At 43.5% G+C, this 26,633-nt stretch overlaps 1 protein-coding gene across 3 annotated transcripts in view; it reads right to left on the reverse strand.

Moving 5' to 3' along the window:
• Window positions 1–26,633, reverse strand: part of GRIA3 (glutamate ionotropic receptor AMPA type subunit 3) — a 1,487,966-nt gene that overhangs the window by 488,767 nt on the left and 972,566 nt on the right. For all 3 annotated transcript variants that reach the window (XR_011274156.1, XM_069612673.1, XM_069612674.1), the window contains exons 9-10: window positions 16,438–16,545; window positions 15,799–16,005 (exon numbers count right to left, since the gene is read on the reverse strand). Coding sequence is in view for 2 of the 3 variants with exons in the window: in XM_069612673.1 (XP_069468774.1) it covers window positions 15,799–16,005; window positions 16,438–16,545 (315 nt within the window). In the remaining variant the exon portion in view is untranslated. The remainder of the gene's footprint in view (window positions 1–15,798; window positions 16,006–16,437; window positions 16,546–26,633) is intronic.

Below are 26,633 nucleotides of genomic sequence, written 5' to 3' on the forward strand. Positions count from 1 at the left end.
TCTCTTGCATGCTTGGGAGGGGCATGCAAGGCAGTAACTACCGTGAGGCAGGCAGTGCAGCGCTTTCCTTGAATCATAATATCTCTTGCATGCTTGGGAGGGGCATGCAAGGCAGTAACTACCGTGAGGCAGGCAGTGCAGCGCTTTCCTTGAATCATAATATCTCTTGCATGCTTGGGAGGGGCATGCAAGGCAGTAACTACCGTGAGGCAGGCAGTGCAGCGCTTTCCTTGAATCATAATATCTCTTGCATGCTTGGGAGGGGCATGCAAGGCAGTAACTACCGTGAGGCAGGCAGTGCAGCGCTTTCCTTGAATCATAATATCTCTTGCATGCTTGGGAGGGGCATGCAAGGCAGTAACTACCGTGAGGCAGGCAGTGCAGCGCTTTCCTTGAATCATAATATCTCTTGCATGCTTGGGAGGGGCATGCAAGGCAGTAACTACCGTGAGGCAGGCAGTGCAGCGCTTTCCTTGAATCATAATATCTCTTGCATGCTTGGGAGGGGCATGCAAGGCAGTAACTACCGTGATGCAGGCAGTGCAGCGCTTTCCTTGAATCATAATATCTCTTGCATGCTTGGGAGGGGCATGCAAGGCAGTAACTACCGTGAGGCAGGCAGTGCAGCGCTTTCCTTGAATCATAATATCTCTTGCATGCTTGGGAGGGGCATGCAAGGCAGTAACTACCGTGATGCAGGCAGTGCAGCGCTTTCCTTGAATCATAATATCTCTTGCATGCTTGGGAGGGGCGTGCAAGGCAGTAACTACCGTGATGCAGGCAGTGCAGCGCTTTCCTTGAATCATAATATCTCTTGCATGCTTGGGAGGGGGGTGCAAGGCAGTAACTACCGTGAGGCAGGCAGTGCAGCGCTTTCCTTGAATCATAATATCTCTTGCATGCTTGGGAGGGGCGTGCAAGGCAGTAACTACCGTGAGGCAGGCAGTGCAGCGCTTTCCTTGAATCATAATATCTCTTGCATGCTTGGGAGGGGGGTGCAAGGCAGTAACTACCGTGAGGCAGGCAGTGCAGCGCTTTCCTTGAATCATAATATCTCTTGCATGCTTGGGAGGGGCATGCAAGGCAGTAACTACCGTGAGGCAGGCAGTGCAGTGCTTTCCTTGAATCATAATATCTCTTGCATGCTTGGGAGGGGCATGCAAGGCAGTAACTACCGTGAGGCAGGCAGTGCAGCGCTTTCCTTGAATCACAATATCTCTTGCATGCTTGGGAGGGGCATGCAAGGCAGTAACTACCGTGTTGCAGGCAGTGCAGCGCTTTCCTTGAATCATAATATCTCTTGCATGCTTGGGAGGGGCATGCAAGGCAGTAACTACCGTGAGGCAGGCAGTGCAGCGCTTTCCTTGAATCATAATATCTCTTGCATGCTTGGGAGGGGCATGCAAGGCAGTAACTACCGTGAGGCAGGCAGTGCAGCGCTTTCCTTGAATCATAATATCTCTTGCATGCTTGGGAGGGGCATGCAAGGCAGTAACTACCGTGAGGCAGGCAGTGCAGCGCTTTCCTTGAATCATAATATCTCTTGCATGCTTGGGAGGGGCATGCAAGGCAGTAACTACCGTGAGGCAGGCAGTGCAGCGCTTTCCTTGAATCATAATATCTCTTGCATGCTTGGGAGGGGCATGCAAGGCAGTAACTACCGTGAGGCAGGCAGTGCAGCGCTTTCCTTGAATCATAATATCTCTTGCATGCTTGGGAGGGGCATGCAAGGCAGTAACTACCGTGAGGCAGGCAGTGCAGCGCTTTCCTTGAATCATAATATCTCTTGCATGCTTGGGAGGGGCATGCAAGGCAGTAACTACCGTGTTGCAGGCAGTGCAGCGCTTTCCTTGAATCATAATATCTCTTGCATGCTTGGGAGGGGCATGCAAGGCAGTAACTACCGTGATGCAGGCAGTGCAGCGCTTTCCTTGAATCATAATATCTCTTGCATGCTTGGGAGGGGCATGCAAGGCAGTAACTACCGTGTTGCAGGCAGTGCAGCGCTTTCCTTGAATCATAATATCTCTTGCATGCTTGGGAGGGGCATGCAAGGCAGTAACTACCGTGTTGCAGGCAGTGCAGCGCTTTCCTTGAATCATAATATCTCTTGCATGCTTGGGAGGGGCATGCAAGGCAGTAACTACCGTGATGCAGGCAGTGCAGCGCTTTCCTTGAATCATAATATCTCTTGCATGCTTGGGAGGGGCATGCAAGGCAGTAACTACCGTGATGCAGGCAGTGCAGCGCTTTCCTTGAATCATAATATCTCTTGCATGCTTGGGAGGGGCATGCAAGGCAGTAACTACCGTGAGGCAGGCAGTGCAGCGCTTTCCTTGAATCATAATATCTCTTGCATGCTTGGGAGGGGCATGCAAGGCAGTAACTACCGTGAGGCAGGCAGTGCAGCGCTTTCCTTGAATCATAATATCTCTTGCATGCTTGGGAGGGGCATGCAAGGCAGTAACTACCGTGAGGCAGGCAGTGCAGCGCTTTCCTTGAATCATAATATCTCTTGCATGCTTGGGAGGGGCATGCAAGGCAGTAACTACCGTGAGGCAGGCAGTGCAGCGCTTTCCTTGAATCATAATATCTCTTGCATGCTTGGGAGGGGCATGCAAGGCAGTAACTACCGTGATGCAGGCAGTGCAGCGCTTTCCTTGAATCATAATATCTCTTGCATGCTTGGGAGGGGGGATGCATTTTCTACGGTACGGTTTGAGGTAAGGCGGAGTGCCCCGTGGTTTCAATGTTCCTCTATTTTAATATTGGTCTCGTGATTTTCGGTGTGTATTCTTAATGCAAGGAATATGTCATGTTTAGGCCCAAACATATATTCACATGTAAATCACATCCAATACAATAAGTGCACTTTACAATGGGAGTCAAAGCTGTTTCCTGAATATTATGGGGCAATGTTATGGTGTGTTTTGTTATTATCATTTGCACTGCGCACTGCTTCCATTTGCATGGGTTCCAGGAGCTCATTTGCAATGTTTGACGGAAGCCCTCTCTTTGTCTCCGACTTTCACATCCTTCTGCAGCTTCATCTCCCGCCTCAATCGTCCTTCTCCATCTCTCCATCACTTCCTCCCATTGAAGTCATGATTCCTAGTTCAATCACATTCTCGCCATGAAATTCACGGAAGCCTTCACAACATGTCAAATTGGGATTCCTATGGGAAACCGTGGGATGGGTTGTTCTGGGTTAACGATATAAATGATTGCAAGTTTTATTTGCCTGCTAATTTTGTATTCCTATTAAGTTAAATAGCTCTTTCTGTCTTGATATAGACATTTAAGCATTTTATATAAACACAATCAGAATTACCCCATTAAACTGTTACTCATTTGATGACATCTGCATGGTGAAAGGCTAAGCTAGGCTAACATGCTGTTTTCCTGACGCCTATACACTCTTTGGGCTTCATTATATATTCCCCAGTATGGTAACACATGCTGGTAAAGTTGCTGGTAATTCTGGGACCAGCATTTTTACCGTACTGGGGAAACACAAATTTGCCAGTGGGGGCCATTGATCTACCTCCAGGTCTGACCTGCCGGTAAAACAGGCCCCCACCGGCAAAAAAACATTGCAATTACTGGCACCAGTATTACCGGTGCCGGTAATTGAGGCAAACCCCTGGATGGAATCCTGTGTAATGGGGACTTCCCACCGATGCGGGCACCTGGAATATCCTGGTAGTACCGGGCTATCAAGTGCTGGTAACGGTAGAGGCAGTTTGCTGGTATCCCGGCGAAATACTGGCAAACCCGTAATAAAGACCTTTGTGCTTAATTAATCCAGCGTGAGCTGCTTCATTGACCACTTGTTGCTTTTCTTCCGTGTTCAATGACATAGGATGATGTGATAATGCTCATCTATGCTTCTCTGGGTCAGATCTTCATGCCATGGGTTTTAAAGGGCTCAGAGCATTCACCTGCTGTGGTGAGAATACGTCAGGGCTTGGTAAGATTCTTACCTCCTCCAACAACGTTTCTGATCAGCCTTTTTTAACGTTTGTTATGGTGCTTTTGTTTTCTGTCTGCACATAATAAAAAACAGGAAGACATGCACTTGCTTGCAAGTTGTTGGTATTCCTTCCGTCTATCATACTGCCCAGGATAGACAGGCCCTGTTCCCATGTGTGGGGATGTGTAGGGCTGTGTTATGGCTTACCTAAGGGTATGAGGGTGGCAGTGAAGTGGTCAGGACACTCGCCTTTGAATAAGGAGAAGACTTTACTTCAGACTCAACCTCTGCCAACGCATTTTAGTTCCCTCTTTGCAAACAGTGTCACTTTTTAAATAAAGAACTACAGAATTGCTACCCTTCTTATTATTCAAATGGTGTCATAGACAATATAGTATGCGGTTGTAGCTTACGCATGCAAGGGACAGCAATAAACTCACAGCTTAACTCACTGCAGGTGGAGATAGTGATGCCATGAAATGTGTCCAGACATTAAATAGCACAGCTTTGGAACTGCTCACCAACCAATGCAGTTTTTTGCTTTTTTTAAAAAAAATTAAAAAGAATATTCACTAACATGTTCGGCTGTCTGATTTAATGACACTTCTTTGATCTTCGCAATGGTTTTTGGGTGCCAGAAACTCCTCCACAACTTTCTTAGCACAATACACATTTCCATTTTCTATTGGCGTGTGTTTATTGAAATGTGCTCTATGTAGTTGGCTGGCGTTCAATGTTTTTTAGCTTTCTTATAGTAACTTTGATTTTTGGTTTTGGTGGCTGCATGGGGAGAGAGTGCCACTCGTCTGGAGATGCCTCTTATCTCATATTGCTCATTCTTCACACCTTGCAACTTTTCAAATGGGCTATTTCTGTCTACCCAGGATGGAGACTGTCTTAGGCCCAGACTACCACCACACATGGTAATGGCTGTACATAAGACGGTAAGAAATGGTTTCATTGCAGAGGGGCGGAGAAGTTCAACGCAAAAGCAAAGTATCCCAGGTACTGCGAGCTTCGAAATAAAGTCGGGGGGGGGGGGGGGGGGGGGGGGGGGGGGGGGGGGGTGTGTGTGTGTGTGTGTGTGTGTGTGTGTGTGTGTGTGTGTGTGTGTGTGTGTGTGTGTGTGTGTGTGTGTGTGTGTGTGTGTGTGTGTGTGTGTGTGTGTGTGTGTGTGTGTGTGTGTGTGTGTGTGTGTGTGTGTGTGTGTGTGTGTGTGTGTGTGTGTGTGTGTGTGTGTGTGTTTTTCTCAGCACTCTGTTAGGTACGAATGCGGATGAGGTGAAGAGAGAGCAGCTTGAGTTGCACATCGCTTGCGAACAAAGTGGCAGACTGGAAGCTCAACAAGAAGTGTACTGTACATTTCTGTTTGTAATGAATGTCCCATGCATTTATTATGTACTGTAAAACAGGAGGGGATACATACAAATAATAAATAATAAACAGGGAACAACAAACATTCAGCACATTTGCTGGCACTTATTTCTGGTGCTTATTTCGTGCACAAAAAGAACTAGAGTAAATAAAACGGCATGCCAAGCAAAGGCATAAAATGCAAAATTTACAGGAGACATTAAACGTAACAGCGGGCGAGTCCACGTTTTGCAACCAACAATCGGTTCGAATCTTAGTCCCAATCTACTGTCCTTAAATGATTGGCATCAAGCATAAAATTGAAAAGAAAATGTTATGCAGCATTTCAGACCCACCATCTGTTCATACACATTTCATTTTATCCTTCATCAGGACAAAGCATATATATGTACAGATCCACCTATTGTCATAAAATACTGTTCATGTTTATGTGTTGCATTCGATAATGAAACCCTTCTGTGCACTCAGTGCTTTCTTTGGCTAAGCACCCAGGAAGTTTGTCTGAGGGGCATGCTATTCATTCAGATTCTGACTACATGGACCATGAGTAGTTTGCCAAACAGTTAAAGTGGGGAAGGGTGAGGCTAAATCATGTGAAACAATCCCTAATCTCAATCTATGAATACCTGTAGTTGCTCCCACCCTGACTCTTAGAGAGCCTAATGATCCGCAACATAACGTATGAAAAGGGTTCAAATGCTGGTGAAGGGGCAAATGTTTGGAGGCAGTTGGAGAGAGAGCAAGGTTGAGCAAAGAGAGAAGCAAGGGGCAAAGAAAGTAAGAAGTAGGAGGAGGATGAGTGCAAGAGCATGGAGGAGGAGCATGGTTCTGAGAAGGGAGCCATCACATGGAAAGAGTAGAGAACAAGTTAGGAGGAGGAAGCCAAAGTGAAGGGACCCATCAATAGGAAGGAGGGAGGCATGAGCAGTGAAAGGGAGGCCTTGAGGGAAGGGAGGTATGTAAAGGAAGAATGCTAAGAGACATGCATTATGCCTGAAAATGAAGTTGAAAGGTGCTGGAATAATGTATTGGCTCAAACATAAATTACCACAAAAAGGGTACACCTGTGGGAGGTGGGTGGTTACTTGCTTCTTGAGAGATAGCACCCGACAAATGACCAGATTTTTGCCACACACCAAGAACTCTACTAAATTAAGGCAAAAGGTCTTCAAAGCCCGTAATCTGCAGGATTCTAAATATACAATGAAAAATTCTGAAGGCACTATTTTAAAAATGAAACTCTTCGCAGTCATGAGAAAACAATGCCCTTGTTGCACTAAAAGAATATAAACAAGAAATGTTGGTAAATGGCAGAGATGCATTGTATGTCATCAATAATCACATACGTTTGAATAAATCATAGAACTGCATCTTGAATAAATCATAGAACTGCATCTCTAAAAACATGAAAAAGCCCAGTGTGTAAGAAATGTCAGAATGTAAATTATGCATTTAAATTTTCATCATCAAACGAAACCTTGGTTTATTGCTTCAATAATGTATATTTAAAAGACAACAGTGACATCAAACAGTCTATGATGATTACACAAGGATTTGAATTTGTGATATTTAAACAAATAGGGGATACATGAGTGTTTGAATGTGTATACAGTCAATGGTTTTCTTATCGAGGACTTTGGACAATGCTGGGTAGCTCCCTGTGAAATCCATTACAAAGTAATTTCATCTATTTAAGTATTGCTTTGGGGGTTGATTTAAGAGTCCCATGTGACTAGCTTTGGTCCATCTGGAGTGGAAAGTTGTATAATTTATTGTCCTGAAAACCCATAAGGTTCACAGGAAAATAAAGGCCTCTGAGTTTGTTAGGGCCCTCCAACCTTGCATGTTCCTTCCAGGAAGATTTGTGTAATACATGCATTTAGAAAATGCCAGTAGATACTGAAATATGGTGTGCTGACCTGGTAAGAATCAGGCCTCTTCTCCTATTGCTGGGCTTCAAAGTCACTTAATGTTTCTCCTTTGGACCTCAGCTCCCCATGAAATCAACTGGATGGTAAGCCTAATGGAAACCCAAACGTTATAAGCCCCTTTCAGCAGATTCAGTTTACACATGTATGCCTTGCTTTAGGAGCACAGAACATGATTTTCTGTACAAAACCACAACCATATCACTTAGTAACAAACAGAACATTGTGTTACAATCATGTGTTAGCCTAGATGGCCATCCTTATCCCCAAAGGGGGAGTCCCTCCCCATGAGATCCTCATACATCATACCACCCCAAGGGGACTATCAGGTAGCAACCTAACCTGCCTGGTCTCATGGAAATGGGTTCCCTCCTGGGGAGAAGTGATGCCAACAAAAGGATTTTCACAAGAGTAAAACATAATATAAATAACCTCATGAAAGCTTATCATACATATTCATGCCACACGTCCAAATTTGTATTGTTGACAGGGATCCCAAAAATCCCTATTTCATCCATGTGGCATGTTGCTGCAATGAAATATGAAATAAAATGATTTTGAATTAAAAAATGCTCAGGGCAAAATTAGCCCTCATCTTTTCATATCCAGAAAACTGTATCTTCCTATTGAAATTGAGGGGTGTATTTGGTGGGAGTGTTGCCTGTTAGACAATGATGATGGAAATATGTGCCCAATCAAAAAGTATGATGTCATCAATGACATAGTGTCAGGATAATTGACATCATAAAAGGAGAAACACACAATCTAATGAGAGGTGTCTCTGGAACTAAAAGCTGTAGGGAAAGATACCACCTTTTCCAAATGGATGTGTGTGGAACCAGAGAATTACCTGCAGAATTGAGCACTACCCCTGAGGAGAATATTAACTAGAGAAGCCTTGCTTTCTAAGAATAGGAGAGGCTGACAGAGTTCTTTGACAACTCATGAGGGCTTGCTCTGACTCTGTATATTAAAGAATATTTCAAAGTGAGTATAAAGATTCCCTCAGATGCAATTTGAAAAGTACCCTAAAATCCTCACCCCGCTAAGTCCCTGGAGTGGGAAGGAACTGGGGTGTTGATGCCACTAGGGTGGTTTCATTCTGAATAGAACAGTTTAATACTTATGTCAGAAATACAGCAGCAGTTTCTCATTATGATTAAAGCAAAATGAGATTTGATTGCAGGTAGAAAGCATATCATTTTTCGGTGCACAGAGAACAGGGGCTGACAAATTGATGAATCAGAATGGGAATAGGGTATTGTCTGCTACTGTGAGTTTTATATTTTACTTGTATTGCACTAAAGCTTAGGGAGATTACATTCAAATAAGAACAAAACTTATTTTTCTGTGTGCTATGTAAAACAAGAAGCACTTCTCATTGCTGACAGTGCTATGTTTTGAAAATGATAGCTAAAATAAACTGAATTCTGTAGTATTCACAGATATAGTGTAGCACTTTGGGTGGTGAATCAGTGGCCATGCTTCATAGTCTAAACACAGAATTGCTTGATAATTTGCGACCTATGAAAACCACAGATATGTAGAAAAGTGAATGGGGAAATGAAAGGGAGTTCCCTATTTCATCAAAAAGAACATCATACTAATATAAATTACACTACCCACTCTCTTGAAATTGCACATTCGGGGAAGGACATTGCACCCGTGGAATCCAATTTGCAAAGTGAAGTGGGGGGTACTCATCCTTCTATTTGAAAATCATAAAACCTTTTTTCTATATTGGATGGGTGAGCTACTATTTATGCATTCTAAATTTATATCACTGTTTCTTGGACCCAAACCTCCAGAATTAGATTTAACTCATAATAATTTGCACTCAAATTAAACCCACAGCCCCACATTCAGAGAGGGGGCAGATTTAAATATGTTTACATAAAGCCAGTTTTTATATGCAACTTTATGTGATGCCAATACTTGTTTTTGATATTAGAGGAAAAACATGCTTAATATGTTGTCATAAAATACCAAATGAAATGCACTTATTGAATTGAAGAGAAAGCTTTGAAAATAACTGGCAATTATGGTACTTGAAGCTTCAGTGTTGCATCCTGCTAAACTAAGAGTGGTCCATGGGGGTGTAGTTCAGGTATTTTACCAAGAGGGGGAATGCAGAGACGTTTGTGAAATCTTTAGCTCTAAAGGTAACTTGACTACTCTGAAATTGGGTAAAAGTGCCCAGCTTCTTAAAACAATCATGGAAGATAAGACAGCAAACCTAAATGCAAAAAACGTTGAAAAATTTAACTATACCTATTAAATGCACTACACCATAGCCTGAAAGTACAATATAACAATCCCCCTGCATTTGTGGGCATAAAGGGCAGTACAGGCCTAGGTTGGCTGATCAAAGTGAAGACCTCAGTGAGTGCTCAAGGCCATAACCAGCTCTGTATGCTCCTTGGGATTATAGCTATTCCGACGCAGGTTCTCCCTCCAGAGTGCAAATAGTTTAAAAGATTGTTTTTGCTGATGGAAAAGTGTTCGTGCATATTGCGTGAGTCCACTTTCCAGCAAATAAACCCCACAAACATAAACACTGCCATGATAAATAGAGAAGTTAAATTTCTATTTCTATGGTGGTCCGAGCGCAGATGGCAGTGGAGCGCGACAGGTGGTGAAGCAATCCCTGCGCCACCAGGTAGATCTGTGGGATGGGTAGGGAGGGGTGTGGGTGTGGTATGTTATGACGGCGGGGTAGTAGAGAGGAGTGATAAAAAAGAGAACAGGGAGAGAATTGGGGAATGGTTGCACAAGGGGAAGGAGTGTGGGTGGCTGTGAGTAAACAGGCAGACTCGTAGTTTCTGCTGGCATTTTCAGCCATCTGATTGGCTGAGCACACTTCCCCTGGTGTGACTATTGGTTACTCTAGATATGTGTCTCGTCTCAGATTTGATTAAGAATGAAAGCGGACAGTGGCAGGAACAAATACACTTTCTCATTATTTGTTATCATGTAGGAAGGGAAGTCATTGTTTATGTCCTTGTACTTCATATTTCTAACGTGAGTATCAAATCATGCTGGGGCTGTTGAGCTGAGATGTGCAAATACAATTCTAAAATCTGGAATTTTTTCTTATCTTCATAATTCTGGCAGATATATGGTTCGGTTCACCTTTGCAGTTTTGGTGGATGAATATCTCTACTTTGGTGTATAGAGAGGAAGTGATTGCTATTTTGAGGTGTTTGTTGGTCACTCTTCCACTCTTTCTCCCATTTTATGCTAGGTAATGAGTGTTCTGGTTTCGAAATTGGAGCTGTTCCTAATATTACTTATATACTCTTCCCTCCTCCGCCTCCAACTCCCTCAGGGTCAGTCGCTTCTCCAAGCAACGAGTTGATGTTAGATCTAGAGAGACGACCAAAGGAAGAAGATGAACAGCAGGAAGAGGAAAACCAAAGGGGAACAGTTTTTCAGTTCCAAAAAGTGGAAAATAAGATAATTTTCACCCTGCTAGGGCAACTGAAACCCACTAACGACTCTGTCTGTAGAATGCCTGCATACGCGGCCAAACGGTTAGCGGAAGAATTAACACCATTTATTGGGACTTTTGTAAATAAGTCACTGCAAGATTCACAGTTACCTACAGCTTTAAAAAAAGCACTAATTAAATCCCTATTAAAGAAAACAACCTTAGACCCAGAAGTAATGAAGAATTATAGACCAGTGGCTAACTTAATGTGGCCAACTAAAATTCTGGAAAAAGTGGTGTGCACTCAGCTCCAGGCCTTTGTAGATGATGAGAATCTTCTGGACGATCTTCAATTAAGTTTTTGCCCAAATCATGGTACAGAGTCGGCCCTTCTAGCCATGCATGACGACTTAATGGAGGCAGCTGATAGGGGGGTTCCACAGTATTATTAATGTTGGATCTCTCCGCAGCATTCGATACAGTAAATCAACAGGTAATGGCAGAACGGATTAAGAAAGTGGGGAGAGCTTCTGAACAAGTTGTGAAGTGCATTTCTTAAAGATAGAACCCAAAGAGTCACACTCAATGGTTTCAATTCACAAATAGTGGAATTGGACTGCGGGGTTCCACAAGCTCCTCTTTATCACCACTTATTTTTAATCTCTATTTTCGCCCAGTTTTCAGGATATTTAGGAAATATTGCTTGCTATTTCATTCATATGCAGATGATACGCAACTATACATTGAGCTACAAAACAGTGAAGAGGATTTAGAGAGAATCAATCAATGTATGAAGGAACTCAACAATTGGATGAATGATAATCATTTACAGTTAAACGCAGCAAAAACGGAAATTATATTATTCAATCCTAAGAACAAAAAGACATCGGATACTCAAAGCCTCCTCCCTCCTTTGATCCTAGGAGAACAATTGCAATATGCAAAAAAAGTAAAAAACCTAGGTTGTTGGTGGCAAGAGAATCTGAATAGCGACGCCCAAGGGGGGGCCAAAGTGAAAACAGTTCACTTCGCACTCCGATCATTACGGAAAATCATCCCTTACATTCCGATGGAAGACAGGGCAGTGGTGGTGAGGGCAATGACTAACCCCCACCTCGATTACTGCAATAGTTTGTTAGCAGGGATTCCTCAGAAGCAAATGATGAGACTTCAGAGAGCACAAAACGCAGCAGTGAGAGCAGTTGGAAATCTAAAGAAAAGAGACCATGTGTCATCTGTGCGGCGATCACTCCACTGGTTGATGGTGGAAGATAGAGGTAGGCCAGCCCATCGCGGCACCCCACTTCCCTACCTAACCCGCCCATCACTGGGATGCTTCTTGCTGCAACCAAATTCGGGTTTGAGGACGGTAATGAGGTTACTATTAGACCACAGTGCATAGTCTCCCTGGGGGTACTCTGCACAGCTGGTCCATTATAAGTATTGGCAAGTCATCTTCATTTTACGAGATTAATGTGTTGATGCATTTTTGCACTAGCACATTTCATATTAGGAAGGGGCTATGCATAAAAGTGCCTAGAACAAAGAAAGGCTCATCGTTTGTGCACAGTATGCAAAAAAACTCAAATATCGATAGATTATGAGGAAGAGTATGAGGAAGAGTCTCAGCAGCTTTCACAGTCGATTTATGAACATTTTAGGCCCAATGAAGCCGGCATTTGGGAGCAGATGAGAGTGGCAGGATTCCGATCTCCCTTTTACCTTAATGACTCCTGCAATGATGTATTGTTTACTGCCCTAAGAGGCAAACACTGGGATAAAATCTCACAGAAAACAGCGAACCCCCGAACCTCTGGTTCTAGTTCTTTGTTTAGTGCTGGGATTCATTACTCACACGCATGATAAGTGGGATGAGGTACAGACCCTGCATACTCCAGGTACCATTTCATATTCACCATTCGTGAGTTGGAAGGTGTGGCGTTACTTCTGTGAGTAGTCATCTAATCAGTCCTGGTCGATATAAGGGAGTGTACATTAACCAGTTCCTGGTGTCTACTTGAGGATGTATATGCCAATGCTGGGCACATTAGTAATGCTGGGTTACAATCAGCATGTTGAAAAATTCAATGTAACAACTTTTTCAGCTATTAAAATGTTCTAAGGACTTTGAACAAGGAATGTCTGCTTATTTTGTTCCTATTATCATTTTATTTATCAAAGACATTTTGAGGATTAAAAATGTTGGCTGTGCCAAACAGACAACTTTCAAACAGACCACCTGAGGAAATGGCAATTCTTCGCCCCTTATTGGCAGAGATAGATGACTAAATTGAACTGTTCTCTAGTTGTACCTTTAATTGAGAACCAAATCTCTCTGTTCTACGAGACCTTTAGAGACATTTTAAGAGTGGTCCATCACCTGAGGAGATGAATATAAACACATCACTACAGTGGCAAAGCAATGCATCCTCGGGACACTGGATACTAAAGAGAACTCCGAATGTAGCGAGTGACTGGAAGAAATGACTGTGAAATACCACTTAAGGGACTAGACAGACAGATGTGAACATTCAAGTCCATATAGGGGATCATGATGAATACATGTATATAGAACTTGTGCATATGCAATCCAAAGGTCCCAGAATGCAGTGAACGGGACAGAGGGTAACAGAAGCAGAAAACCAGGGTCCCCACACTAAAAAGGCCCAGGATGTAGGGCCGGGAATTCTCCAGAGTTGCCTATAGGTCAGTGCAACAATGCACCTCAGTTCCGCACCGAACCTGCCTCCCACTGCGATACTCTTGCTCCAACCAAATTAAGAGTTGAGGAGGGAAAGCAGGTTTTCACTAGACCACCCCATGCTGTGGTCTCCCTAGGAATTCTGAAGCGTTCGACAAATACAGAGTGGCTGGAAGAAATGACACACATGGCTGGCTATGAAATACTAACATACAGACTGTACAGCCAGATGTAAACATTCAAGTCAATAAAGAAGGCAATGCTGAATAACCGTGTGTGCAGATGCGACACAAGGTTTCCAGAACATAGCTGGATGTGAGCCCTTTCTGGCTCTGGGACATGTGCATGACCACTGCAGATATGAGAAAAGATGAAAACCAAGGGCACCATATAGGAAAGTTGAGACCGAGGCACGTGTGACTTGTTTATTCGCAAGGAGGGCCCTGGGTACACAGTGTGGGGGGTACATTACAAAAAGGGGAGCGTAGCTTTCAGGAATAGTTCGCTCATGTGGTGGCCTACAAATGAGGAAAGGTAACCTAGTACTGATGTACCTTGGAGAATTGGACACATTGAGGATTAGTTCCTTTGGGGTGAATTTACTTAAAAATAACTGATGGAAGGGTCAAGGGTTACCAGCGAGCCATATCTTTAGGACTTATTGGCATATGCTTTAACCTTCTGTTTGTCAACTTGAAAAAAAATAGTCAGGAAGATTTGAACAGTGGCTAGAATTCCTTCTGAAACTTGCATCCATAACTCTTGCATTTTGTCAAAATCACCCTACGTGGGTTTGGAATTCCAGGACATCAGTCCGGAGCTCACTGTGTCCATTGTGCCAAGTGAACTTGAATGATGATGCCCAATTAGACTTATGCTGAAACATGGCACGAGAGACCATTTGGAGTGGTTGGAGTGTAGATGCCAGTGGTTATGATTCATTCATAACCTTCTATCCACCAAGTTTCAGTTTTGTCAAAGCCATAGCTACAAGAACTGTTAACATGCACTGGTAAAGTTATTGCTTCCAGAAAACAGAAAAAACAACATTATGCAATATGATAATGATATAGATCCTGGGCCTGTTGCACCGTAAGTATCATTTGGACAAGTGTTCTCTCTAGCAGCCACACCCTCTCCCCAAACCATGAAGAATGACCCAACTCTAAAAGATGTATACACTGGATAAGATTGGATTGCTGGACCAACATGGGCAACAGAATTATCATTATATACAGCATGCTTTTCTAAAATATAATTACCTTAAATTCTCACACAGTGCCATTCCAGATTATATTGATCATTGCCCAAAACATGACGGTCTAAACCTTATTTACAGCAGAGCCAACTTAAGCCACCATGTTGTTGCATATTTTAGTTAATCATATAACATGATTTGGTAACCTGTACATAATACGTAGGCATCCTTGGTCACTATGCCATTCTATATATGAGTCACCATTGCCTATAACACATATTTCCGAACATCAATGTGCCCCATAGACACGTTCTCTCATTGTTCTATTCTATAGTTTAGTTACTATAGTCTGTAAAATGATTTGGTAACCTCTACTTGACACGTAGACATCCTGTGCCACCATGCCATTCTATATGAGTCACCATTGCCTATAACCCATATTTGCGAACATCAATGTGCCCCATAGACAAGTTCTCTCATTGTTCTATTCTATAGTTTAGTTACTATAGCCTGTAAAGTGATTTTGAAACCTCTGCTTGACACGTAGACATCCTCTGCCACCATATCATTCCATATCTTAGTCACCATTGCCTATCACACATTTTTCTGAAAATCATTGTACCTCACAGACAGGTTCTCTCATCGTTTTATTTTATAGTTTAGTTACCATAGCTTGTAAAGTGATTTGGTAACCTTTGCTTGACATGTAGACAATCCTCTGCCACCATGCCTTTACATATATTAGTCACCATTGCCGATAACACATCTTTTTTGAAAATCATTGTGCCTCATAGACAAGTTCTCTCATTGTTCTATTCTATATTTTAGTTACCGTTGCCCATGAAGTGGTATGGTAACCTCTGCTTGACTCCGAGCCATCCTCTGCCACCATGCCATTACATACATTAGTAACCATTGCCTATAACAAATATTTCTAAAAATCATTGTGCCTCATAGACCAGTTCTCTCATCGTTCTATTCTGTAGTTTTGTCACCATTGCCTATGGAGTGATTTGGTAACCGCTACTTCACATCTACACATCCTCTGCCACCATGCCATTTCATATATTAGTCAGCATTGCCCACAACACAATTTGCTAATATCGACATACCCAATAGGCAAGTTGTCTTACCCTTCCATTGTTATAGTTTAGTTTGAATTGCCCGTAACATGATTTTCCAGCAGCTGCTTACCCCGTAGACGAGTTCTCCGACCATGCCGTTCCATATTTTGGTTTCCGGATCCCTTGCTCCATATTTCCCATCTTCAACAATTGATAACTTGTATTTTATCCTCACGTGCTTTGCTATTTCGTACGCCAGGTCTACGCAATATCCTTCATAGCGGTCGTTCCCTTCCAGCTGCTCGTGGTTTTTCTTTTTCATCACGTATGGATTTTCCTTTGATAAAAGAAAGTGGAGATCAAACAAGCGCATCAAAAAAACACACAGACATAAAATGTGGAAAATTGGAGCTGTTGTTAGCCTCTATTAGACAGACCATATCCTCTGCTGTTAGATGTACCAAAATGAGCAGACTTGAAATCCAGCATCAAACGCCTCCACCATCTAATGCGGAAACAAGGTGTATTTATCTACTTAAAAATCCTCAGGTGAGGCCCAGAGCCCTAATAAGGTACACTAAAGCCACAAATTAAACTATTACCTGGCAAAATGCATTTGACATGTCAAAGTAGAAGATAGCATTATGTGAGCCAATCAATATTATACAGCAAACTGAAGGACTCTGTTTTTACCGCTGGTAATGGGTACACATTAATGTCAATGCAATAATGCATGTTCCTGCCACACTGTACATTTGGAAACACTCACCAAAATAGTAGTGACTACTATTGTTCGGTTTTCGATTGAGGACGATTCATTTGTTGGCTGTGGTTCCGCAGTGGACACAAATCTCTCATACTCATTCCAGTAACCAACCTAAAAGAAAGTAGTGTCAAACCCAACATATTATTTCTTTCAGGTAAATAATGTACACATTCATTTTGGAAGCAGGGCAATTTTGGGGTTAGCACCCATTTTAGTCATCATCGCTTAATTACATTGTTGCTGGTCTATTACAAATATAATATACATGATGTTGTTGCGAGACAGATTCATACATCAGCCATAGCTACTGACCCTCCCTGACCCTATATCGCACAGGTGAGAAACGTTACTCACTAAGACAGCCATACTACCCATATCCCAGACAAATGTAGCAGAAACGAAACACAGTAATCTAAGCTAAAGATGGTGATAATAAGCAAGCTTACAGTGAAAGCACACATATGCATGCATTAGACACGAAGCAGATATGCCTCACCATAAAGAACAAACACTAGGTCAAATATACACCTATACACAAAGAATATCAATTGCATCCATTTAGACATGACGAATACAAACATAAGCAACGTAAATAAGCTGAATGTGATAGAAACAATATGACAATGTAGTTTACTAACATAGAAATGCAACAGTACTGAGCAGTCATCTTTTCAAAATTGGAAGCTGCAGCATCCATTGAGGTAAACAAGAGGCCTCAAGGCTTCACGAGAATCCAAATGCTGAATCCACAGACATATATATTTGTGCAGAGCCAGACAAATAGCTATGCACACCAAGCCAAGGTTACTGAGAAAATACAGAGGGTCCAGACGCTCAGAGAGAACACAAGATAATAATTACCAAGGCACATGCCATATATTCTTTCATTACTTAAAAGAGCAAACAGTCTTCGAAGGCCTAGTGCAGAATATATATAAGCTAAAGACTTTATAGGGAACGGATCAATGATTGCTGGCGCCAGCCTTTTGTTGTAAAATAGTTTAGGCTTTGTGAAAAGTGTATTTGTGTACATTGGTGTATATTGTGGAGGATGGGAAGTTGTGGTCCGATGGAGGAGAAGTGAATTGGTGCTGCTCGGGATCTAAACAATGTATGTGGTGTTGTTTGGAAGTATTGGGTGATGCGGAAGGCGTTGTTTCCTGGAGAGACACACAGGGAAATATATTGCTGTGGAAGGGGAAGAGAAGCATATGAAATAAATATCGGGTAAGTATATTGGTAAAATAAACTGTGACGTATCATTATAAGGGACGCTCGCATTATTTTTTTGTGTAAAGCATTACCCTGGTATAAGGTCAAAATGGGTGCGCGACAGTGCGGGCAAAATGTTTATGCCATGGCACTCACTCGATATCAGTGCTGCAACACATGACGACATATTTACATGATGCGTACAAGGGGAAGAAGTTCCAGAATAGACTAGCAGTTTTGGAATTGTGCAACGTGTATGGAGAGGAGACGGAGGAACCACAGGTAAAAGAATGGACGCTTGATCAGCATGGCGATGGGGCCATAATGCTCACGCTCCTCCTCCTGCTCCCCAGAGTAGTAATCCATCCCCTGAAGAGCAAGGATTATATCCAGTACGAGAATTAAAAGCAGTGGCAGGATACACTAACCCCATATATGCGCCCTGTAAGGAAGGCATGGTGTTAAAGTAAGACAGTCACAAGTGACCACAGTTCAAGGGTGTTTATTGTAACCTTTTTACGGGTGTGATAAACGCCTATCTAAACCTAAATCTAAGATAGGAGCAAGCTACGACATCAAATAATAATGATGCAGTCCTAGTGGAGTCTTGTCAAAATAAAAGGGCCTATACTAAAAAAAACATATTGCCAATTTTTAGCACTAATTTACAAATAGTGTGGGGAAATGTTCATGAAAAATAAAGAAGTGTTCACAAAATGATAAGTCAGGATGTTCAGGCCATTGGCCTCCGTTCCCCAGGTTTTCAGCAGAGGACAAGGTGGTTCACTCGAGCATAGTACACTCTTGGGCTTCTTCAGCACTAGGACACCGTTCCTTTGACCAACACCGGAGCCTTCTGTGTCCAAGTCTCTTACATTCAAAGTCTCTTGATTCAGGGGGCCTGATGTACCAAAAACAACAAAAAAGTTTCTTTCCCAAATATTCAAGTAGGGTTATTCACTCTTCACCCCGGATCCCCCTCAGCCTGGCTCAGATACCTTTTCTCACCACAATCTTTCAATTGGATCCCCCTCTTCCGGGCTCAGATGCTTTTTTATACAATTAGCCTCTGTCAGCTGGGCTCAGACCAATTTTAGTTCGTAGGCAACCCTCAATCGGTTCACATTTGCCTCAGTCATATCTTCTCAGGTGACTCACGGTTCACCTTGATTACCCCTCTTCCGGGCTCCTTGATTACTCCTCTTTTATACAATTAGTCTCCCTCAGGCGGGCTCAGACCAATCTCAGTTTATTTGAACTATCGAAGACTTTCGAATGAGCACAGGATTTAGCATGACCCGTTGCAGGACCACTTCGATTCCACAGTTCGATAATTCTCAAACGCGATACTAAACAGAGACCTTCAAATGAGCACCCACGTGGCGAAGGACCACTCTGTATATGGTATCTATTTCGATTTCACAAATTTCAATCACATGTGCCACATCTTTCTTCATACAATGTTGCTGCTTGAAACCTTGTTCGTAACCCAGTCCGGACTGCTATCAGTCCTTCCGACTCACCGGCTGTGTTTGCTGGCGCTGCTTTTTTGTCAGAGCCAAAGACAGTACCACCGCAGCAATCACTTCTCCCTGCTTTGGCTATCAATGCTGGAGAGCCCCATGTACTTTTGACACACATTGCACTGTTGTTCAGCTGTTATTCCCAGCCTTATGTTTCTTTCCCTCAAGGTCTTGTGAAAGTCATGGTTCTTCTCCAAAAAGGTCAATGGTAGTTCCCACCTTGCAACCATTTCTGGTCTTGCTACCTTTCTCCTTGGTTTAAACTGCCTTCTCAGAATTGCTGCTTCCCCGTGCGTTTTACCTTGCTCAGAGTGTGCGTTCATGCTCCGCCTTTTATCCGAGTGAGGAAGTGTGATGGAAGTCAGGTGTGTGTAATTATCAGTAATTGCCTGACTCTGCCTGACCCTTGCGTTGGGACATCTCACGTATACTGCTCGGGTTTTAGCCTATTGATGCTCACGGTGACCTATCCGTGAGACAGTGTTTGTCCCGGGAAAGGGGTTTAGGGGGTTGACTTCCTAGGTATCATACTTGGTCGGATGGGGAAAAGGTGTTACAAGGAAGGGGATAATGCGTCTCACCTGCTGGTATCCCACTTTAACTTCCCGAGGATCCCTCATCCAGGTGATCCTCCTGCACTGGTCCACCCCCAGAAATTGGATCCAAAAGCGATGGGCGTGTCCTGACCACCTGGATGACAGATCGCCGGGACTAGCGGGTGAGGCATCTACAGGTTTCTCATAGCCCCTCTGCGTATAGCAGTGAAGGCGGTATAAATAGAGAGAAAATGAGTAAACAAAAACCAGTGTCCACCCATGATGAATAGTACGAACGCTGTCAGTTACAGACAAGATTGACACAGGCCGCAGAGGAGGTTTGGAGAGAGAGAGATAGACAGGACGATAGGGAGGAGGCAGTGAGTGCATCGAATGAGTGTGCAGGCAGACAAATAATGTTCAAATTATACGGAAGGGGCATGGAAGATAGTAAACAAAGGGAAAAGGAAGTAAGAGAAAGGCAGGAGAAAGAAGATGAGAAGAAAGAATTAGAAAGAGGAGTGGGACAGAGGGAAAGAATATACGAAGAAGAAAAGAAAAGAGAAAATAAACAATGGGCAGCCCGAGAAAAGGAGAGAAAACGAGAACAAGAGAGAATGCGAAATGCAAAGGGATGCAGAAAGGGAAGAAAAAAGACAGAAGGAGGAATAAAGGGATGGGGAAGACAACAAGAAATAGAAAGAAGCAGAGAAAGATGGAGGAAAGAAGCTGATAAGATTATATGGGGATGCACACTGCCAGATCCAAGAGGGGGGGAACACACATCCACCACCATATAGCACATGCTTCACTTTCTCTAACCTAACAGGGATTTCCCTACCTAGAAAACTAAGACTAAAAGAAAAAAGTCTACAAATGATTCTGCCCCTCGCACTTATACAAACACAAAATATACAGATATTAGATGGCTGATCAACAATATAATGATTATTTGTGCACACAATTATATAACCAAGGCTCCTTGTAATCTGGATCAGTTCCCCCTTCTCCAGGATTAAAGTAACATACTTAGATCAAAGTGCCAGTCAAGAAGGTTCCTTTCAATATCAGAGTCAGTTTGAAAATACAAAACAGTTCTGTTCCAGGTGACTATTCAACAAATGTATCTCTGAAAGATGCAGGAAACCCGCCACTCTGGGCTAGGGTATTAGTGTAACTAATTTGCTCAGAAAAAAGAGTCCAGGGGAGTTTGCTTCATTATCAAAGTATCAAAAGAATTTATTGTGCCTGATAGAAAATGTGGGTAAACTAATTAATCGTGATTTAATCTGCACTTAGCATATTACTTACATTGCAGGAGAGTTAAGAACATAGTAATCTATGCAATTCATACAATTGACAATAAATCATTCACTCATTCATCCACATGCAACCTTCATACATACACATACCATACAGTCCAACAACGATACATATATGGTGAAGCCTGTTAAAAATCATAGCCAGCAGTGTTTACATATATTGCTAAAGTGCATTTAATGTACATGACCACTATAGTTGTCATAAAAAGTGGTCAATTCCAGGGGTGGGTAAATTAGATGTCAAAACATGACCACATCCCCAATTTTCTCGACCGGTTTCAATGTTTTTTCGATCATTTATCAACGTCTTCATCAGGAAAAAACAAGTTCTACAATCTTCAAACTGCCCGAAGCAGCTTCCGAAATTGTCAACCACTTCTGTAGCCGTGGCTAAATTAGACTTAGGTCAGCAAAATCACGTCGGTGACCGAGGGGATGTCATGAAGAAATGATTCAGTCACGGTTTCCCAACCAGACACGGTTTCGGTTTCCCAACCAGACACCAGCCCCAAGGTCCAAAAGGGGAGGGGGGCAGGAAAGAAGTTATCGTAGGCGAGTCTCAGTCCTAATGCGTCCTAAGAACATCGCTGCAAGCCAAAGACAGGCAGAGTCCGGTTGCACTTGCACCGGCAGCAACAGCCTTCCCACTCAGTCCCGATTCCTGCTCAGCCGCCGTCATGACCCTTATAAATGATAGTATTGACTCTCTGATTATTATACACATCCTCCTCATGCTGCTTATAAGGGTCGTCATCACTAATACCTTGTATGCTTTTGAAAAGGGTGACCCCACTCTGACAGCTTGCCATTAGGTATTTTGGCATTAGGGAAAGGTCACCTTCTGAACAAGATGAGTACTGCATCTCTTCGGGCAGGACCCTCCCATTCACTTGGGCGCCTTCTCCTCCCAGGTGATCCACTCGGCTATTACCACCCCTAGGGATAGGATCAGGTAGTGGCTGCCTTCCCCTGGCCACCTAGGAAGAGGCTTTAGGCAGGGCTTTTGTGTGGATTCTGCAGGATTCATCACAGCATACATAGTATTATCATGGCTTCCAAGAACACAGAGCAGACTATTAGGACTACTTACAGAATTTATGTTCAGACCAGACATATTCATGGTCAAGGAGGAAGGGCAGATCATTGCAAAAGAACTAGAAGCAGTTATAGTAAAAGAAGTTCAAGTAATTCTGCACAGAGTTGGCGAGAAGGGATAAACTGGAGAACAATGATAGCTGTTGATGAACCATCTAGGCTGAATGACTTAATAGATGAAGACTTGTTTACAGACGATTATTCAGACGATGAAGTGATGTTTCATATAAGTCTTATGTATCGGTTACAAATTGAAAACCGAGAAATACCCCAGAGAATGTCAACAGTAAAAAAGACAATGAGTTTCCTCCATGAAGATTTGGCACAGGTGTCAAGTACATTATGAACCAACAGCCCATATGATGTTGGTTTACTGAAAGGAGTGGGGGCAGTCCAAATAAATGTAAAGCAAGGAGCGATTTTACCACAGGTGAAACAGTACCCAATGATAAAAGAATCAGACTAAGGCATGTATGGTGCTATTTCTGCCTGGAGGAGGCATGGGATATTGGTGCCATCACACTCCCCTTGTAACACAGCTGTGTACCGCGTGAAAAAAGCGACAGGGGGGTCATGGAGATTTATTCAGGATTTACGGCCCCTAAAAATATTGCTGAGGTCGAGTTCCCATTTGTCCTGAACCCTGCCACAACCATAGGTAATATCCTGTCCAAAGTCAAATGTTTTATAGTGATTGATTTAAAGAAAGCTTTCTACTTGATCCCACTGCATGAAGAGTCCCACGATTTGACCTTGTTTACCTATTGCGGGATCCAGTTAAACATACATGTTTATCCCAGATGTACTGGAAGTCACCCTCGGTCTTCAAACAAGTGCTTTAGATAGATTTGGGGGAATGTACAGACTGAAAGCACAGTAGTACAATATGTAGATGAAATTTCAGTGTGCAGCAAAATAAAGGAACAATAGATAAACAACTTGGTACAGCTCATGACAGTCTTAGCGGAGAAATGCTACAAGGTTGACAAAGATATGATGCAATATTGTCAGGAAGAAGTCCTATAAACTGGGCAGATGATATCACAGGTAGGAAGAAAGGCAACCCCTGAAAGAGGAAGGAGCAATTATGAAGACACCCAGGACATATACAGTCAAAAGTGTTCAGCTATTCCTAGGACTTTGTAATTACTGTAGTGCATGGGTCGTTGAATACAGCACATATGTGAGGCCACTTTTAAAAGCATTAAAGAAGCACAGAATGAAAACAGTGACATCACCCGGACAGGTGCAATGATAGATGCTTTTGATGGAGTGAGATTAGCCATAGGTCAAACTATCTGTCTGTGCTGGTACATTCTATTTTAAGTAGCCTATGGCTGTTTAAAGTGCCCATTGTATTCGTTGTGTTACAGATACACTTTGGGTTATAACTTGGAACTTGAGATTGATGTTCCTTCTACATATAAAAGTGATGCCATTTGAGACTTGTATGGCTTTGGAAGCCAATTGCTAGCCCATACGAATATGAGGGTAAATCGTCAAAGAAATAGAAAATGTTTAGTACAAGTTCTGTGCACTGCTATCAGTACACAATAGATGACTTCCTCTTTTCCAGAAGGTATGGTTTTAATAACCACAGCACAAATATGTTTACATATTGGACTTATATGGTGTTTTTGTGTTTTCGATTTAAAGGTTCGAAGTGGAGAAAGCGAAAGAAATAGAGAGGAAGAATTCAAACGTTAGAGAGAGAGAGAGAGAGAGAGAGAGAGCGAGAGAGAGAGATAGAGTGAGTACTGGGGGCTTTTAAAAGGGCCTTTAAAGGATGCATTATAGAAGGCACTTTGCGACTGCACTTGACAAATAAAGTGGCTGGCCAATACACTGCCTCCATTTCCTAGTGTCAACTTGCCATTGCACATTGCAGTAAGAACACGAACTACTCCAGCACCTCCAAAGGCCAGTTCCTGCACCTATTGGCTGAATGTATCCACTGGCTGGCTCGTTGCCAACAAACTGTACCCTTACACAAATAGTCTATCTACAATTCCTTGGCTTACCAACATGACAATTCTATGGACCTTGCCACTTGGATGTGTGACCCTCCATATATGAAGCATCTACCACATCACCAGCAGCCACTTGGATGTGTGACCATCCATATATGAAACATCTACCCCATCACCAGCAGCCATGTGGATGTGTGACCCCTCATATATGAAGCATCTACCCCAACACCTAAAGCCACTTGGATGTGTGACCCTCCATATATGAAGCATCTACCCCACCACCAGCAGCCACTTGGATGTGTGACCCCTCATATATGAAGTATCTACCCCATCACCAGCAGCCACTTGGATGTGTGACACCTCACATATGAAGCATCCACGCCAACACCTGCAGCCACTTGGATGTGTGATCCTCTATATATGAGGCATCTACCCCAACACCATCTGCCACTTGGATGTGTGACCCTCCATATATGAAGCATCTACCCCAACACCTGCAGCCACTTGGATGTGTGACCTCCATATATGAAGCATCTACCCCAACACCTGCAGCTACTTGGATGTGTGGCCCCTCATATATGAAGCATCTACCCCAACACCTGCAGCCACTTGGATGTGTGACCTCTGTATATGAAGCATCTACCCCAACACCTGCAGCCACTTGGATGTGTGACCCCTCATATATGAAGTATCTACCCCATCACCAGCAGCCACTTGGATGTGTGACACCTCACATATGAAGCATCCACGCCAACACCTGCAGCCACTTGGATGTGTGATCCTCTATATATGAGGCATCTACCCCAACACCATCTGCCACTTGGATGTGTGACCCTCCATATATGAAGCATCTACCCCAACACCTGCAGCCACTTGGATGTGTGACCTCCATATATGAAGCATCTACCCCAACACCTGCAGCTACTTGGATGTGTGGCCCCTCATATATGAAGCATCTACCCCAACACCTGCAGCCACTTGGATGTGTGACCTCTGTATATGAAGCATCTACCCCAACACCAGCAGCAACTTGGATGTGTGGCCCTCTATATATGAAGCATCTACCCCAACACCAGCAGCCACTTGGATGTGTGACCCTCCATGTATGAAGCATCTATCCCATCACCAGCTGCCACTTGGATGTGGGACCCTCCATGTATGAAGCATCTACCCCATCACCAGCAGCCACTTGGATGTGGGACCCTCCATGTATGAAGCATCTATCCCATCACCAGCAGCCACTTGGATGTGTGACCCTCCATATATGAAGCATCTACCGCAACACCTGCAACCACTTGGATGTGTGACCCTCCATATATGAAGCAGCTACCCCAACACCTGCAGCCACTTGGATGTGGGACCCCTCACATATGAAGCATCCACGCCAACACCTGCAGCCACTTGGATGTGTGACCCTCTATATATGAAGCATCTACCCCAACACCTGCAGCCACTTGGATGTGTGACCCTCTATATATGAAGCATCTACCCCAACACCAGCAGCCACTTGGATCTGTGACCCTCCATGTATGAAACATCCATCCCCTCACCAGCAGCCACTTGGATGTGTGACCCTCCATATATGAAGCATCTACCCCAACACATGCAGCCACTTGTATGTGTGACCCGCCATATATGAAGTATCTACCCCAACACCTGCAGCCACTTGGATGTGTGACCTCCATATATGAAGCATCTACCACAACATCTGCAGCCACTCGGATGTGTAGCCCCTCATATATGAAACATCTACCACAACACCGGCAGCCACTTGGATGTGTGACCCTCTATATATGAAGCATCTACGCCAACACCAGCTGACACTTGGATGTGGAACCCTCCATGTATGAAGCATCTATCCATTCACCAGCAGCCACTTGGATGTGTGACCCTCCATATATGAAGCATCTACCCCAACACCTGCAGCCACTTGGATGTGGGACCCCTCATATATGAGGCATCTACCCCAAGACCTGTAGCCACTTGGATGTGTGACCCTCTATACATGAAGCATCTACCCCAACACCAGCAGCCACTTGGATATGTGACCTTCTATATATAAGCATCTACCCCAACACCAGCAGCCACTTGGATGTGTGACCCTCCATGTATGAAGCATCTACCCCATCACCAGCAGCCACTTGGATGTGTGACCCTCCATATATGAAGCATCTACCCCAACACCTGCAGCCACTTGGATGTGTGACCCTCCATATATGAAGCATCTACCCCAACACCTGCAGTCACTTGGATGTGTGGCCCTCCATATATGAAGCATCTACCCCAACACCTGCAGCCACTTGGATGTGTGACCCCTCATATATAAAGCATCGACCCCAACACCAGCAGCCACTTGGATGTGTGCCCCCTCATATATGAAGCATCTACCCCAACACCTGCAGCCACTTGGATGTGTGACCCTCCATATATGAAGCATCTACCCCAACACCTGCAGCCACTTGGATGTGTGACCCCTCATATATGAAGCATCTACCCCAACACCTGCAGCCACTTGGATGTGTGACCCTCCATATATTAAGC

The sequence above is a fragment of the Ambystoma mexicanum genome, chromosome 5p (assembly GCF_040938575.1).
Source record: "Ambystoma mexicanum isolate Mex_15411 chromosome 5p, UKY_AmexF1_1, whole genome shotgun sequence".
Classification (NCBI taxonomy): domain Eukaryota; kingdom Metazoa; phylum Chordata; class Amphibia; order Caudata; family Ambystomatidae; genus Ambystoma; species Ambystoma mexicanum.